Source organism: Leptonychotes weddellii, chromosome 4, assembly GCF_054177405.1.
Source record: "Leptonychotes weddellii isolate Sample4059 chromosome 4, ASM5417740v2, whole genome shotgun sequence".
Classification (NCBI taxonomy): domain Eukaryota; kingdom Metazoa; phylum Chordata; class Mammalia; order Carnivora; family Phocidae; genus Leptonychotes; species Leptonychotes weddellii.
Genome location: NC_138372.1, coordinates 163166767 through 163184455, shown reverse-complemented (window position 1 = coordinate 163184455; position 17689 = coordinate 163166767). Strand labels below are relative to the sequence as shown.

Below are 17689 nucleotides of genomic sequence, written 5' to 3'. Positions count from 1 at the left end.
AAGGAAAGGAAAGGAAAGGAAAGGAAAGGAAAGGAAAGGAAGAAAAAGAAAGAAAGGAAGAAAGAAAGAAAGAAAGAAAAAAAGAAAGAAAGAAAGAAAGAAAGAAAGAAAGGGAGGGAGGGAGGGAGGGGAGGGGAGGGAAGGGGAGGGAAGGGAAGGGAAGGGAAGGGAAGGACACAAGAGACCTAAAGGCACACTTGAAGTTCCTTCAATCCCACTCTGTCCTTGGAGACTTTGCACATGCCATTCCTCTTGCCTGGAACACCTCCCTCGTGTTCCCTGGAAATGGCTGCAGATCCTTCCAGGCTCCTCTGGGAAGCCTTTCTGCCTCCTTTGGGGCACCCAGCATCCTCCGGCCCTGCATCCTCACCGCACCTGACACCTGCCCCTTAGAGCCATTGCCGTGTTATCATGCAGCGGCCGGCATCTGGGAATTCTCGCTAGTCTGCCAGTGTCTGAGGGCACAGCGTTTGTGCTCAAAACGGTCTGTCTGGTGGATGAGAGAACGGACACGTAGCCACTCAGTTTGTTTGGTTTACGTGCCATATTAGGAAGACTTCATCTTCCTCTTGTTCTCTCCAAACTTTGCCCTCCCCCTGAATGCAAGGAGGCTGATACCGGCCTTGCCAGATAGGAGGCTGTTCTTGCGGGCTTCCCTGTGTGTGTCTCAAACACTCAGGCTAATTGAAGTGACCTGGAGCAGAAAGGGGACAATCCTCCCTGTACTCTGAACCGGGGAGGCCGTTCTGGGGGACACCGAAGAGCACAGGCCAGGTAAACAAGGCAGGGAAGTGGGCCTGGGCCCAGCCAGCCTTATAGGAGTGGATCAAAGGGGTCTCTCCTGCAGGGGTGTTATCTTCCTCAGCCCAGGAATGTAATCAGCTGAGAAAGGGAAAACCGAGCAGAGCTGGGTCCATTCACCCTGATTCCTTCCAACGTCTTGGGGGGCGGGGAGCCCAGCTCCCCTTCTGGTGGGAGGAGTCGGGGGGGGTCCTTCCTGTGAGAGTCGTGTGATGGTTCCGTAGATGTGGACCGACGCAGGGTATAATGATGGATTGTACAGAAGTCATTCACCTGCACCTTGCCATGAGCTGTCTGCTCCCCCCGCCCCGCGGCCCTGTTAAGGTGCGGGAGCCCCAAACACAAGTGCCCCAGGGGAGGCAGGCCGGCAGGGGTGCCTGGTGCTAGGCAGGGACTGGGGCCAGTGGGCGAGCTGGTCCCTGATGGCAAGGGCACAACTCAGCTCAGAGGACGGTCGCCAGGCCGAAATCTGAAGCCAGTTTTGCCAAAGCTTTTCCTCTGTTTTTCTCTAGAGAAGCTTGAAATCTCAATTTTTATATAAAATCTCCCAAGTTAAAAAATATTGGCTCAGTTCAAAAAAAAAAAAAAAAAGGAGAAGAAGTCTGCTCCGCAAATCAAACAAAACCCGTCTGCTCCGTCAGCCGGGGCCACTAGGACTCAGCTCTGGAGCCCACACGGTGCCAGGGAATGGCTGGTGTTCTAGAAGAACCCAGGCTTCGGAGGCAGCTGACCACAGCTTGAGTCCTGGCGCTGCTCAGTCAGTGCTGGACTCGCTTAACCAGGTGATGCTGAAGCACTAGAGGCCTCGAGCGTCCCACTGATAAAGTGGGAACAATGACACTAGTCAGCAGAGTTGCCCTAACCTTTGCAAGATGATGCATATGAAGCACCAGATGCAGGCCCTGCCACCCGGAGGCTCAAGAAGGGGGCTTGCTCTCTTCTGCTCCCCTCCCAGGTGAGTGTTGAACTCACCCTTGCTTCAGCAGAAAAATGAAGGCTGGCAGCAGATTAACTTGAACGCCAGCCATGTGTTCAGGAGGCTCCCAAGGCAAAACAAAGCTGCCAGTTTGCTTGGGCAAAGATCAGAAAGGTAAGGGTCCATCCAGGTCATCGTGCAGAAGGAACCCAGCCGCGGGCTTGCTTATGAGAGCAAGGAGGGGCAGCCTCCTGCGCAGGCGCCCACCCACCCACTCCCACCACCCTGCTGGCAAAATTGACACTTCCACCGGAAGGCCTCCGAAGGTGCAGAAGACAGCACCGCGAAGAGCACTGGACAGGAGTATGTACTCTGACCCTAGTTTCCATGCCAAACGGGGACCTGCTGACTGACACGCAATGCGGGAGGAGAGAGGACTGGGGACAGAACTTTGCAGAAGGCTTGCCATGAGCCAGGCTCAGTGGTAGGATCATCACCACCAATACCACGGCCACCACGGAATAACAGCCACCCATTTCTGAGCACCTGCTCGGTGCCACTGTAATTTTCAGCATTCCCGACTCTAATCCCCACAATTGCCCTGGCTCATGGGGACTGCTCTTTCTCTCTCGCTCCCTTACTGAGGGAGAAACTGAGGCTCAGGGAAGGTGACTCAGGGTTGCACAGGCAGACGGGGTCAGAGCTGGGGTTTAGAGCCTGTTCTCCTGGCCTGAGAATCTGTACTCTAAACCAGGGCACAGCCCTCGGGTCCTGCCACTCTACGAATGCAGAATGAACTCAGCCAGCCAAACTACTATGGGATGAGCCCCATTTGGGGTGGGTTTTGTGCCTTATGTCATTTGAGCTGGACAGAAGCCCTGGGAATGAGAAGCTACGATGTGGGTGGCATCTGTTAAGTACCAGGCAATGCGCCAGGTGTCTTACCCGGCATGTACTATAATTGGATTAGTGGAAAGCGAGGTACATTCTACACATGATGAATCAAGGCTCTTAGAAGGTGAGCAAAGTACCCACAGTTGTGCAGTTAGTTTAAGTAGCAAAAAAAGGTGGCTCAAGCCCTAATCCATCTGCTTTGCAATGTGGTGTTCCTCCCATGGTGCCACGCTGTCTCCCCTGTGCTCCCCTCTCCCTTCGCCTGTCTACTCCACCCTACCCAACCCTCCCCTCCCCTCCCCTCCCCTCCCCTGCTCCTCCTCCTTCCTCTCCCTCTCCCCGCTCCTCCCTGCTCCCACCCTGAGGTGTAGCCCCACCTAAGAAATCACAATTGCAGATGCTAGGAATAGAGTGTCTCAGCACATACATTCTGTCCCTATTAATGTATGGATTACATACATCCATAATGTATGGATTACTCCAACGAGTAAAATGACCCTTTCTCAAAAGACTCTCTAGAAATCTCATTCACGAAACAATTCCAGAATCTGTACATTTCGTTTACACTCTCCGACCACAGTCAGCGGAAGCTTGCTCTTGAATAGTTCTTGCTGGGTTTTGTTGTTATGGTCGTTTTCTTTTCCAGGATCAGTGATGATTCTGCCATGATTTCACTTTACTTTCTGTGCCAGTCTCCCCTCTGAGGAGCTGTCCGCATTTGTGAAGTGAATAACTGGGTTAAGAGCTGAGAGGGAAGGCCCTGGCTGCAGCATGCAGGGATGCTAATGGGGCCCTGCTCGGATCAGACGCTTGGCATCACCCTCTTATCTCCACAGCCAGGCACCCAAGTATAGAAAAAGGTTTGGGGTTGGTACCTGTTTCCGGTGGAGAGTCTGGCCTGGGTTCCATGTCTCTTCTACATCCCAGAGACTCAGACCGGGACCCCATGTCAGAATCTAGGAAGGAAAAAAAAAAAAAAAGATTGTTGTTGTTCTGTTGGGGTGGGAAAAGGGAGGTACTCCTCTTGTCAACAAAATGGCAATGTGGGAAATCCTCACAGTCCATATCCAGGTGCCCAAGACAGGATCTGGAACAAATCCAGTAGCAGAGACCTTTGGCCTTTGATGAAACATCAGTCAACCTCTCATTAACAGAATCATTATTGTCCTCGGTATTGAAATGACTCATCGCAAAACTAACAAAATGAGTTCATAAATATTGGTCTTTACAACGCTCTGTGAAGGTAAGGAGTGAGATTGTCATTTACTCTTGAGAAAACAGAGATGTGTAAAGATGAAGTAACTTATCCCAGAATATACAGGTGGAAAGTAGATGAATTAAAATTTGAAAAAATTAAATAAAATCTCCAAGTTAGGAACTTGTCTTCCGTGAAAACAGAGTGAGCCTATGGGGAGAACAGGGCATCAGACAAGCTTTTGGGTGCTTCTGCTCAGGGCGGCAAATATCCTAATTCTTCGCCAGCTAGCAGCTTATTTGTCAGATAACTAGGAAGCAATGAACTTGGAGCCAGAGTCTAGGTCCCACCCCAGGAACCCAGGGGGCATTTCACCGAACCTCTCCATGCCTGGTTGTTCTTGTCTGCAAAATGAATAAAATGCATTCCCCTTATATAGCTACCTTATAAGGAGGCCAAATGAGAAAAGAAGTGTATAATCTCATTAAATCACTTTAAAATGAGAATATGGTGGGCACCCTCCTTTTCTTTTTCTCCTGTCCCTCCTTTTCTTCCTCCTTCTTCCTCATGCCCTCCATCCATCCTCGTCTCCACCAGCATGAGTTAGCAGCCAGGATGCACTAGGCACTGCGCCCCCTTGCCCGAGTTCATGCAGCTGTGTGTGGGCAAGCGCTCTTATTGTCATGCTGCCCGTGAGGAGACAGGGCTGGGAGGGTATAACTGATGTGCACGAGGCCGCAAGGCGGTGAGTAATGCAACCAGAAATCACACCCAGTGACTCCACCCCACACTGTGCTCCTTCCCACTATCTCCCTTCACAGGCACAGAAACAGGTCACCAGTCCTGTCTCTATGGGCACCCAACAAAGGTGAGGAGGGATCCCAGGAAGAGAAGGGAAGTGATGTGGGGCGGGATCTGTCCCCATCCTCCCACTAGCCCCATGGCCAGGGCTTGTATGGGTCCGCTGTATCTGCTGCCTCCTGAGGCTGGAACTCCCTACAGGTGAAGGCTGTGCCTTGCCCATCTCTCTCATCCCATCCTATTCAGACTCATCCCAAATGCCTTGCACGGTCCCCACTCTGAGTAGGCACTTGGTCAATGCTCAGCGAATTCAGAGGAGGACAAACAAAGCAGAAAGGAGACGCTGAATGTGGGTTTTATCTGGAGCCCCAGCCTGCCCCACGCACACGCAGGGGCACTACCTCTAAGCAGGGGACATGTCACCACCATGGGGGAACACGTCCCCTCACCCTGACCTCAGGGGGAGTGAGCCCTGTGGCCGAGTCTCCTGAAGAAATGTCTCCCTGGCCAGCAGCGGCCTCAGAGCTCCCTCCCCATAACAAGGACAGCTCGGGGTCAGCAAACCTGATCTCACAGGAAGCCATGCTTCCTTCCCCCTTCCTTTCTGGGGCTTCTACACTTTTCTTTTCTTTTTTTAAGATTTTATTTATTTATTTGAGAGAGACAATGAGATAGAGAGAGCATGAGAGGGGGGAGGGTCAGAGGGAGAAGCAGACTCCCTGCCGAGCAGGGAGCCCGATGCGGGACTCGATCCCGGGACTCCAGGATCATGACCTGAGCCGAAGGCAGTCGCTTAACCAACTGAGCCACCCAGGCACCCCGGGGCTTCTACACTTTTCATGTTTCTTCTAGGGTTTGGCATCTTATCTGATGAGAATCAGGCCCTTCTATGCCACACAGAGCACTCATTCGGAAAGCAAATCTCTACTGTTTTCTCTCTGCGGAGCAGGGTGCCCCCATGAACGAGAGGTGGGGCCAGAAAGTCTGGTGTAATCCGTGTCCCGCTCACTCCCTCCGCACCACAGCTCACCTTTCCAGAGATAAACCTGCTGGAAGCTGGTAACGGTGTCCAGAGTTCCTTCCACGGCTGCTGGAACTGCAAAGACAGATGTTTATTTTCATGAGCTTGAGTGTGCTTATTCTCACGGGGACCCACCACGGCCACGCTGACCCACCTCTCCCACACGGGCCCCCTGCCGACCTGAGAACTCTGTTTCCTATCAAGGTGCATGCCCCAAAAAGAGAGCATCATGGAGCTGTCTTCCAGTTCCCTGGTACAAAACCAGAGCTGGTCAGGCCCTGGGTGTCTCACGTGGGGCACCCAAGAGATTATCATGGGGAGGGGCCCAGAAACCGTGAGAGAGTCACTGAAGGAACTGGGGATTGGCCGAAAGAGAACCAAGGCCGTAGAGACTCGGGTGCTGTGTTAATTGTCCAAGTAAGCCCTCTGAGACTCTTGCTTTGTGGGCAAATGGGGACGGTAATTGTGAGGGTGGAAATGGGGTAAACCGTCTTCTGTAGCCCTCAACATTTGATAAGCACCCTATGATGGGTAGCTGCCATTATTAGATTCATTACTAATATTATTCAGTTTTCCTTTCTGCCATACTACACTTCTCCGGAATCATCCAGATGAGATTAGCTTTGCCTTGATGGTTGTGTTTGCTCTCTTGCCTCTGAGCAGCCCTAAGATCCTGCCAATCCCCCTGCGCTATGAAAGGCTGGGAAAAGAGCTCAGAAAGCACAGATTCTGGAGGCAAATGACCCCACACATGGCAGGAAACACATGGTTCACAACCTGAGAACTCAAGAAGTAACCACATTGTGTTAATTATCATTAAGAACCATGTATTATTATTTTTTAAGATTTTATTTATTTATTTGACAGAGAGAGACATATCGAAAGAGGAAACACAAGCAGGAGGGGTGGGAGAGAGAGAAGCAGGCTTCCCGCGGAGCAGGGAGCCCGATGTAGGGCTCGATCCCAGGACCCTGGGATCAGGACCTGGGCTGAAGGCAGACACTTAACCAACTGAGCCACCCAGGCGCCCCAAGAACCATGTATTATTATAGTCGATTATTATTAAGTCATTGCCATTGGCCCAACACTATGATGAACACCTTCCAGATATTGCTTTATTTAAACCTCATAGGTAGGTGTTTTTGTCCCTAATTTCCAGGTGCAGATCAAAATCCAGAGAGGCTAATGCCAGAATTCAAATCCCACTTGCTTCGCTCTATATCCCATGCTCTTAATCACCACGCTAAAGAGAGGATAACATATTTTAGAATTCTGTCCATCCAAAACGGCAAATATCTGTAAAGCTTCTTGCGTTTAGAGAGGTGTTTAAGGAGGTTTAAAAAGGTTTAATTAAACAGTGAAAGATTTGGAAAACGCAGCTATTAAAGTCATGAGCCGCCCCCCTTATAAGAATGACCATGCTCTATGACAGGGGGTGAGCCAAAAATATTGAGTTGCACTTCCATTTGGTTTTACTTCTAAAATGGGAATAAACAACAATTCTAGAACGTCTCACACTGCCCAATGTTGGGATTACACGTTTCCTTAAAAAACCTACTCATTATTCTCTTCTTGCCCTCCTCAGAGGGTGGATGCCACTTGTAAAAATTTGGGGAAATTGAAACCTATGATATCTGGGAGATCTAGAGTTGGATCTCTGAAAATTTGAAACTCATTGTACACCCTACAGAGGAGCCCACCATATACTTTCCGACACCAACACAGAGCAGGGGGCCATCTGCTCAATCTGCTCTGCTTCTGTCATCTTTCTTGATCACATTTGCTTATGATGAAGGGCAGGCGAGGGGACTTTGGACCTTGCCCCAAAGGAAATTAGAGAATTTGTTTCTTAAATATTTTTACACCCAAATCTAATTGGTATACTGACTCCTCAAAAGGATGGAGGGATAGATAGATAGATAGATAGATAGATAGATAGATAGATAGATGTAGATAGATAGATAGAGAGATAGATAGATAGATGTAGATAGATAGATATATATAGATATCCTTTTGGTAACATAGATGTAAATACAATAAATAAATAAAGTAAAATTTTCCAAATAGTTTAGGCTATGCATTAGGATTCTTTTTTTATCCTGTAGAAGTAGGAGAAACAACATCTTAATTCTAGGGCGCTTTATTGCTCTCAAATCTAAGACTTAAACCGAGGACCACTTTACAAAGTAGTTTACCATGGGATACTACTGAGCATTTAGATCATGGACCCTCAATAAGTATTAGTCCACATCTCCATCGCTGCCCCTTCTCAAGAGCAATAATCCCTCAAGGATTTCTTCATCACTCAGCAGTTCCTATTTCTGACTTGGGTGAGCCTCTCATGTTGTCCAGAACATCTTGATGTGGTATGGTAGATGTGTCCTGCTTTTCACTGAGTGGCAAGGACAATTATAGGTGCCCTCCATCACCCAGAGAAGAACAGGTACTCCACATAGGTGCACACAGGTCTCACGCTCTATTTTGGGGCCAGAATGCAGTGAACTGTGGTGAGAATGGGATCTTCTTACTCACTTTTTGTCATCTTGAGACAATAGAGCCCTGTGGCTTCTGGCCTGGAAAATATGGTTAGTCTTAACCTCATCCTTGGTTTTGGTCCATTTCAACACCATTCAATCCAGTGGAATTCAGTTAAATTCAGCACACAAAAAGTTGAGCACTTGGTAAATCCAGAAAGCCACCTGACCAACATCTACAGACTGACGTGTAGATGCTTGTAAATCACCACAGACAAAGTGATAATGCCCTGGGGGTTTTAACTACTGATCCAATTGCCAGGTCTCCATAGGTGTGCACAGAGGCCAGGGGAGTGAAGGGCATGGCATCGCCCTCTCTCTTGTCTTTCCCACCCCCCACCCCATTTCTACATCCACACTCACCTCCTCCTACTTTCCAAGTCAGTCAAGGGCACCCTTTCCTTCCTGGTCACTCTCTCAGAGCCATCCTCCTCCCCTGCATCAACCTCTACATCCAACCAGGCTGTTCCCCCAAACTGGTCTCAAATCTGGCCCCGCCGCGGGACCCTCCGTCTTGGCTCAGGCCTCATCACAGACTTTCCCTGGTTCCCTTGACTCCCTCCCACCTCCCCAGCCACACAGCACCAGGGTATCCTCCTCAAAGGCGATCCTCCCTCCAGTCCTGCAATAGTTACTGCACATTTCGGAATTCACTTCCCTGGGATCTGGTTCTTGGCAGTGTGAATAGCTACGTGCTATCTCCAAGGGGCCCATCTTTCCACTTCCACCTAATGCATGCTTCCAGCCTTCTGCATCACTGCACTCGAGAACTCTCATCCCCTTTCACTTGGTTAACCTCTCTATTCATTCTTTAAGAATCAGCACTGGCGTCACCTCCTTCTAAAAGGCCCCCATGAACCCTCTGGCTGGGTTCTATGCCCTTCCTCTAGATTTGCACAACACACTCAACAAGCACCTCTGTCTTTAATCTCATACTTGACTGTAACTGTCCATTGAATGTACTAGAGCTTTCGGACTTCAGGAATGGGGACTTATGCCTCTTTATATCACCAACAGCTGACAATCCCTGCTGCAGAACTGGTGTTCAGCACATTAATGAGTGCAAGGAGGAATGAATGAGGAAAACAGAGTAATCAACGATACTCGGGGCCCGCCAAGCAAACACAGAGCATTACCTTCCCAAGCACAGGAAGGCTGGCCACCATATCAGCTTTCCTAATGTAGACCCCCAAAGCGTCCCTCCATTCCCCAAAACTTCCCCAACTCAACATTGTCGATTGTGAGGAGGCGCATAGAACAGAAGCAAATGTGATTCCGCCTCTTCCCTGCTGAGCAATATTTTAAGGTAAAACGTTTTGACTATCCAGACATTTGTGCCATTCCTTCCATGACAGCTGAGTTAGAACATCCCTGTGACCCAAACAGGCCTCCACGCTCTGACTCATTACCTCTCTCTCCATAATCAAGGCAGCAGGAATACATACACATTTAGAAGTTTTGGGGTTTGGCATGGAGCCTGATTCCTGAAGGTTGGTGGGTGTCGCGTGGTCTTAACTTACTTCAGGACACTTCTGCAGAGGTCATGCACTGTGTCTAGGATGGATAGTTTGAATCTACAGCCTGGGAGTGGGCAGCATCCCAAACTAGAAAGCCCAGGTTTCAGAGTCCACCTTCTATTCCTTGCCTTCCTAATAAACTACATTCCTGAATCCTTGTCTCAGGTTCTGCTTAGTGCAGAGCACATGACAGCTATTATAAATAACTATAATAGGGTCATCCTATTTGTAGCTGCCCATCAGACGTCTACTCCAAATGCATTTGGAGACAGTGAGCATCCCAGAGGCATTGTAAGTTTCTTCACCTAGCTCCCAGCACCCCAAGACGATGGCAAGCATTGATACAAAACAGACTCCTATGAAGACGACGCCAGCCATCAGCCTGAGCCTCACCATTGCCCAAAGCATGAAGCCTTTGGGATTCAGAATAAACCCAGGAGTGTTCCACCAAGGCCTGTTTTTCCTGTCAAATGTTAAGTCCCTATGGGCAGTAAGGGACATTTAATCTGCCTATTTTTCATTCATTTGCACTTCAAGACATTGTGAGAAAGAAGACATAAGCAGTTCCAGAGCTTTCTAAGCCTTTTCCCTTAGAAATGGAAAGATGGATCCAGCCAGCACCAAATAGTTGAAACATCCAGAGATGCCCATTGGCAATTTGGGAGACGCAGACTCTGGGTGGATTCCTCTCTTGAGAGTAATATTTAAACAGAAATCTGATGATGGGAAAGAGAAACCTCACAACCAAGAAAAGCCCTGGGTCTTTGTATGGGATAAAATGGTCCCCGGGGGATTTGTAGGGTTGTTTGTTTGTGGGTGTATTTTTTTGTTCTGAACTGATATTTGGTTGGCTTAACAAACAAGGAAAAATGCACAAAAAGGGAATTCTGAGTTCTATGAACCTTCGTCAGTCCACTAAGATGGGCAAACAGGGCCCACTGTACGTCAATAATCTTCCTGTCACCCCAGCTAACCTTCGAGCTCCTTGCAACACAGAGACCACTCCTCCCTGTCTGTACCTCAGTTCTTGGCCTGGTGCCCACACTCAGCAAGCTCTCAGGACAAGTGACGGACAAGTGAGCCCAACAACCCCCTCCTCTAAGGCTGTTCATGCCCACCCAGACCACCTCTGCAACTCACCCCTGACCTTCCCGCTTTCCCAGGGCCTTTTGTCCCCTTCTCCCCAGAGCCCTTGAAAATCCTTGAAGTAGAACGTGTAAGTCGCTGACATTAATGACCCAATGTCTGGAGCAAAGTGAGCCCAGAGGGATGTCCATTACTGGACTCCTTAATTTGCTGGGACAACACAAGTTATACAAGCAAGTGGCACCACGGGGTGGGGTGGGGGAGAGCTTCAATTGACAGTCCTGGTCTCCAAAGCCTAAGGTTTAGGTCCCAGCTATTGCACTTCATGCAAAGACAGTTTCTTTAAGTATGACACATCACAGCTTGGAACTGCACTCTCCTGGGTAAAACTGTGATGTAACCAGCTGCCTCACTTAAGTATCAAAAGGATCGGTGAGCCCAAGGGGGTGAAAGTGTTTTGTAAAATGCAAAATGGATACTGATGTGCTTCCTGTTTGAATTTAGTGTATTCTGTTGAATTGCAATTACTTACAAATGGGAATCAATTCACTTACACTTTGTACATAAATGCTAATTCTCCATTAGCCAGGCCACCTGTTGGACCAGACTCTCAGAGTGCCAGTGAGCTGATCAATGAAAGGGGATGTCCAGACTAGAAGTCCTACAGGGTGCCTCTGTGGGATGTGCTGTCAGGGGATCAGGGACTTGAGGTTCAGAAACCATGCCTTAAACTACAGCCCATAGAGCATGTTAGCACTTCATTCTCTAATATGTAAAAAAGTGTGCCCCCATTTTACAGATGGAGACCCTGAGGCTCAAAGAGGCGAAGTGCTTTGAGCAAGGCCACAGAGCTGGAGGAGAAAAGAAGAAATCATCTCCAGGATTTTCAATGCAGGCCACTGCTCCATAATCTCTAGCATCTACGGAGTCCCCACCTTGCTCCCGGCATCACTCCCAATGTTTCACCACACATTCCTCCTTCAATCCTTCCAACCTCCCAAGGATCCAAAGTCATCATTATCTACATTTTATAACTGGGAAGGCCAAGGCCCAGAAAGTTCATAAAGGAGTAAGCATTCACACTGGAATTTGAATTCTGGGGTCTGATTCCAGAGTCCGTATTTTAATGAGCATCTAATCAATGGCTAAATGGGAAGGCAGAGGCTGTGACAGACAGAGTTCATCATTATTGTCCTTAGATCCTTCCCACGTGCTTTCGATCTATTTTGTGGCCTCCCTGCGGCTAGATCCATGGGATCCTCACTCCTCTTTCCCTCTATCAATACCTATTGTTAGAAAAGGGAGTCTATCGGCTGTTCACATTTTAGTAAGAATTTAAACCACATTTCTTTTCCCAGGGACTCATTGTACTTGAAGAGTGACCTATTACTGTGGCAGAGAACATTTGTGCCCTATTGTTCCCAGTTGGAAAGGGCCTCCTGGTCAGTCTGTGTATAAGGCAACCCCCAATTTGGAACACCACGGATATACTTCGGAGTGCCTGAAATCCCCATCAAAGGGTACCTTTCTTAAAGCTTTGTCCATACCCTAAAATATACACATATACACAGGGTATTGGAAGAAAAACAACCCAAAACTTCAAAAGTCATTCGGTAATCACTCCTTCTCAGGGAGGCCAGACAAGGACACATTCTTTATTTTGGGGCACATACCAAGCACATGCTCCATGTGAAGCAATTCACTCTGGATTTATTGCCCATGAATATATCATACGTCTTTCTGCAAATGCTTGTTTTTACCCAGGGCTACCTCTCAGAATAATGGATACCATATGTTTACTATCCATCATGTAAATAAGTGATTTGATTTTATTTACCCCCAAAAAACACTAAGCCTCATGGAATTCCACATAATTAGGCAACATTTTTTGTCCAGGCTTTGGTAAAAATTCATTCCACAGATATTATATACATTCTCTATGCCAGGTTTTAGGCTGGATGGTGTGAATCCAGAAATTATTAAGACACGGGTCCAGTTCTTAAAAAAACAAAAGATTATGACAAAGTAAAAATATGATAATAATATTATCTAACATTAATACTATGTGTCAGGCCCCCTACAGAGTTCCTCTCAAACAGAAGTATTATCTGTAAGTGCCTGCAGAGAGGAGCAGGTAAGAATATCAGCTCTGGAGCCATATTGCCTGGTTTCGGGTCCCAGTCCTTCTCCTTGGAAGCTCGGAGCCCTTAACAAGACTTCATTTTCAGTGTACCTCGGTTTCTTCAGCTGTAAAATGGGGAGAATTGAAAGCAGTTCCTCTCCCTCCAGGCACTATGTTGGGGGTATGCGAGTGAGCCCCGGGGTTCTGGTGGCCGAGAGCTGCCTTACACTGAGAAGTAGGTCTTGCAAACTTCTAGAGGCAGGAGATAGTGGCTGCCAACTCTTGAAGGACCAACGTCTCCTAGAGACAGGAAGTCTCCAAGGGCTCTTTGACACCCTCTCCCCCCTTAGTCCCCTTCCCTGCCCTGTCTGGGCTGACATCTGCACTGCTTTCAGCCCTCCCAGCGCAGAGGGTGGGGTGGACCTCCGTGCTGGCAGAAAAACAGAGAGGAGGCAGGATGAAGCCGGGCTTCGGCCAGCCTCACGGAGGAACCAGGAGTGAGTGATCCCGAGTCCGGTTCTCACCATAAACTCTGACTGTTCAGATTGGAAGGAAACTGCCAGGTCACCTAGTCAGTGCTTCGCAAACTTCTCAAACTCAGCAGGCATAGCATTCTCCAGACAGCTTGTTCGAACAGATTCCTGGGGCCACCCTGCGGGTCTGGGGTGGGACCCGAGAATCCGAATTTCTAATGAGCTTCTGGGGATCCTGAGCCCGACAGTCCTGACCACAAGGAGTCATGCCAGTGTGGTCAGTCCTCAGCTCAGAGGTCTTCCCTGATGGAGACCTGCTGAGGGGACAGGGCGGGGGTAGGAAGAGAGGAGATCTGACTGCTCACCATGGGTCTCAGACGCTAATGCCCATCCCTGTAAAATGAGGGGGTGGGCAGATGATCTCAGAGTAACTTCTAGATTTAATGCTTATAAGTTTGTGGAAAATGCTGGAAGAACTTCTGAAAGAGGAGGATGGAGCAAGCTGAATGGTTATTTCTGTCAACGGAGCCCCTTGTACCGCCTGTAATCAGCAGGGGCTGTGTAGTTGGGACCACCTGCCACAGCGATGCTGCCCAGCTGAGCCGGCCTCCCTCCAGCCAACCGGCAGCCTTGGGAGAGCTGCTGAGATGCTCTGGTTGGGTTTTATGTACATCTTTGGTACCATTTCTTTTCAGAATTATAACTCTCTTAGGGTACAGAGAGGGCTCCTAGGAGAGGAATGGCAGACCTTGCTGGTGAGGAAAATGCATTTTGAAAGAAGTCAGGCAGAAGGCAGAGACTTACTCTGGAACTCCTGGCCTCCCAGACGCAACGTCACCTGGCGGCTCCCCCAGTCGTACGTCACACCAGGACATGTGGCATTAGCCTGGGCTTTAGCGGGGTCCCTCCAGTCCTTGACATTGCAAAGCAGGACGTCGGGGGAGCTCAGCAACCCACAGATGATGGGACCTGCAGAGTCATGAGAGAGAGGAGAGGTTGATGTGATGAAGAACGAGGAGGGCCCTTTTAGGAACTCACGTCTGTGCCCTGAGAGGCTTGGAGGATGGGGACAGGTAATGATGCCTTGGGAGCACACAGGGATGGACACTGGAACTCAGCAGCCTGGTTTTCAATTGTGTTCCTCTTCCCTGATAGTTCTGCACTTGTCAGAGTGGCAAATTCCCAAAGGGAGGGCCACGCCCATGCCGGCCCTGCTGAACCTTTCCTCCTCCATTAGAGCCCTTCTTCATGGGTCAGTAGCAACGATGTCTTCAATACCACTGGGGGTCTTAGTGTCAGAGTCCTCTGTCCTCATTCTCTACCCCCTACTCCACAGAGTGATCTTTTTGAGGCTTCAAGCAAATAAACAGAAGCTTCTGTCTCTCTTCTCTTTCTCTCTCTCTCTCTCTCTCTCTCACACACACACACACGCACGTGCACGAACATGTCAACTTTGAAGGGACTCAGAAAGGAGTACTCCGATTCCAAGTAAGGAACTAGGAAAAATCATGCACCAATAGCACTTGCCCGTTAGGAAGTGAACTCCTTGTCTCTGGATGCATTCAAGCATAGGCCGTGTGCCCCCCATGTCTGGGATATGCAGAGAGAAATCTATAACTAGGGGAGGCACTAGACTATTTTGTCTAATTTTTTATTAGACTAATTTTTATAGAGCCTGATTTTTTAAAAAGATTTATTTATTTGAGAGAGAGTGAGCAAGCGAGCTCAGGGAAGAGGGGGCAGAGGGGGAGGGATAGAATCTCCAGCAGACTCCCGCTCAGCGCAGAGCCTGTCGTGGGACTCAATCTCAGGACCCTGAGATCATGACCTGAGCCAAAACCAAGAGTTGGTGGCTTAACCCACTGAGCCACCCAGGCGCCCCTATATATCTTAATTTTGAATATGTGTCCTAATTTTTAAAATGCTTCAATGAAGTTATGACTTTATTTAGGTTCAGGAAGACCTATCCCGAGCTAAGTGTGTTTGACAGTGGGTTTTTTTTTTTTTTATTATGTGATGTTAGTCACCATACAGTACATCATTAGTTTTTGATGTTGTGATCCACGATCCATTGTTTGCGTATAACACCCAGTGCTCCATGCAGAACGACAGCGGTTTTAGTGAGGTAAGGTAGGCAACTCAAATGCTTCAAATGTCTGTACTGTGCCAGTCACTATGGTGGTAAGTGCTTTAAATATGTTAATCCCCTTAATTCTTACCGACATTATTATTTCCGTTTTACTCGTGAGGAAACCGAGTCTCATATAAGTTAATTGCCCAAATTTACTGAGATGTAGAAATTAGATAATTTATACGTCATTTCAATAAGTAATCCCATTAGGTAGTATGGTTGTTCAGATTCTCCTGAAAAAAATAGGAAATCTGTCACCCCATAACCCCATTCCCTTCCTTATCCTAATTTATGCCCAAATCCAGATAAGAGTTTCAAACTCATCCCTCACCAAAATTTCCCCAAAGTAGATGACTCAGATGTCTGGCTTATGAATCTGACGTCTTGTCCTTCTCCCTCCCACTGACCACTTTTAACCTGCAGGGGATAAGAAATCATCAGCAGCATCTCTGTGTAAAAAATCACCTTACAGTTCCTCTGACTGCTGGTTCTCAAACCAGGGCCTCGGACTGATTCTATCAACAACACAGGGAGAGCTTTGAAAATGCTCGTTCCTCAGCACGAACCACAGAGTTTCTGACTCGATAGGTCGTAGGGGTGGGAGGTGGTGACATTCGGGAATCGGCATTTGTCAACAGCACCACAGATGATTCTGGTGCACAGCTGGATTCTAGAATCCCTGACCTGATTAGACCACTTCATTTCATAGATAAGGAAGCAGAGGCACAGAAAAGGAGAGAGGTTTTCCCAGCTGAAACTGGAGGAATGGCCAGCAGGCAGCGAGGGCCTCAGGGGGGCCCGCAGGCTGAGCCTCTCAGGACCAGGGTAGCAGGGTGCATAAGAGCCTGCTGAGAGCCCAGAGGAAGTCTGCGCCCCGTGGCTGCCCTCTCCCAAGGCAGGAAACAGCATCATGGAATTAAATAAGAGGCGGGTGTATTTTTCCTTCTGCTCTCAGGCCTTGGAAGAGAAACCCATGTAGCTTTGTTCTTTCACGCTAAAGAGGCAACGAGAACTCTGTGTATCTGAGAGACAGGTGCCAGCTAGAGATTCGAAGTCACTTTGCGGATCCCGTCCTGCCAGCTTCCATTACACTCCTGGGAACCGCGGGGTCGCCTGAGTCCCTCGGAACCCCACTGAAATGTAGGTACGGGAGCCTCGTGAATTGTCCTCAATAATCAGTGGAAACAAAGCCACTTAGGAAATGGAGGTTGGAGGAGGCAGAAGCAGGGAGGGGAATCTACCAGAAAGTTAAATGACTTTCCAGACCGGGATAAAAGGACGGAGCGGGAGTCTGTCCCCATTCAATTCAGCAGATCTGGCCAAAGCTTTCTGATTCAAAGCTCCAGATCTGCCCATCAGACAAGCCTGGGAAACACATCTGCCCGGTGTTTTATGTGCGTCTCCAAGAGAGCTTAACTTGTGGCGTGGTGAGGGGGCCATTCAGCTCAACACAATTCAGGGATCACAGGTTCCACTTGGAGGGAAAAGCAAGCGAGCTGCAAGCCAGAAATGTCATGGAAACAAGGATTTTGTGTGCTTACTGTTCCATGGAACAAACTAATTCTTCCATATATGATTCTAAGGAAAACAACCTTCCAACTTGAAAAACCATATGGTTTGGTGAGAGAATTTGGAAAAATCATCGTGTCCTCAGAGAAGAAGGCAGAAGACATTGCGGATTTGATCTGCAATGTTTCACAGACATGCATGTGTTTATATGGATGTGCGTGTGTGTGCGTGTGTGTGTGTATGTGTGTGTATGATATCTATCTATCTCTCTATATATACTTTTGCTTATCTAAACACTAACACGAATGCACATCATATAATCACAGAGCATTAAACCTAAAAGGGATTTTAGAATTCAACTCAGTCCAGTCCGTGCTCCTGCCCTACCCCTCCAACAGCAGGCTCTCATCCAGCCCCACAGACAAATGTGAACTAACCTCAGCATTTTCAGTAAACACCTTGTTTGAACTCTCAGCAGCATTCAAATCTGTGGACAATCTTCCTTTATCTTCCCACCCTCTCCACCACGGTTTCCACGATGTACACCCTCCTGGGACTCCTCCTGGATGTCTGGACTCTAATTCTCCATCTTTGAAGGTCCTCCCCATTATGTAGGTGTTCACTAGGGATTACCCCCCTCCCCCTCTACCTTTTTACCCTGTACCCTCTTCCTAGGAAATCCCACCCAG

At 48.4% G+C, this 17689-nt stretch overlaps 1 protein-coding gene across 1 annotated transcript in view; it reads right to left on the bottom strand.

Annotated features, from left to right (window-relative positions):
• TG (thyroglobulin) overlaps positions 1-17689 on the bottom strand; it is a 250852-nt gene that overhangs the window by 152551 nt on the left and 80612 nt on the right. The window contains exons 29-31 of the mRNA XM_081817144.1: positions 14165-14329; positions 5638-5703; positions 3487-3567 (exon numbers count right to left, since the gene is read on the bottom strand). Coding sequence (XP_081673270.1) covers positions 3487-3567; positions 5638-5703; positions 14165-14329 — 312 coding nt within the window. The remainder of the gene's footprint in view (positions 1-3486; positions 3568-5637; positions 5704-14164; positions 14330-17689) is intronic.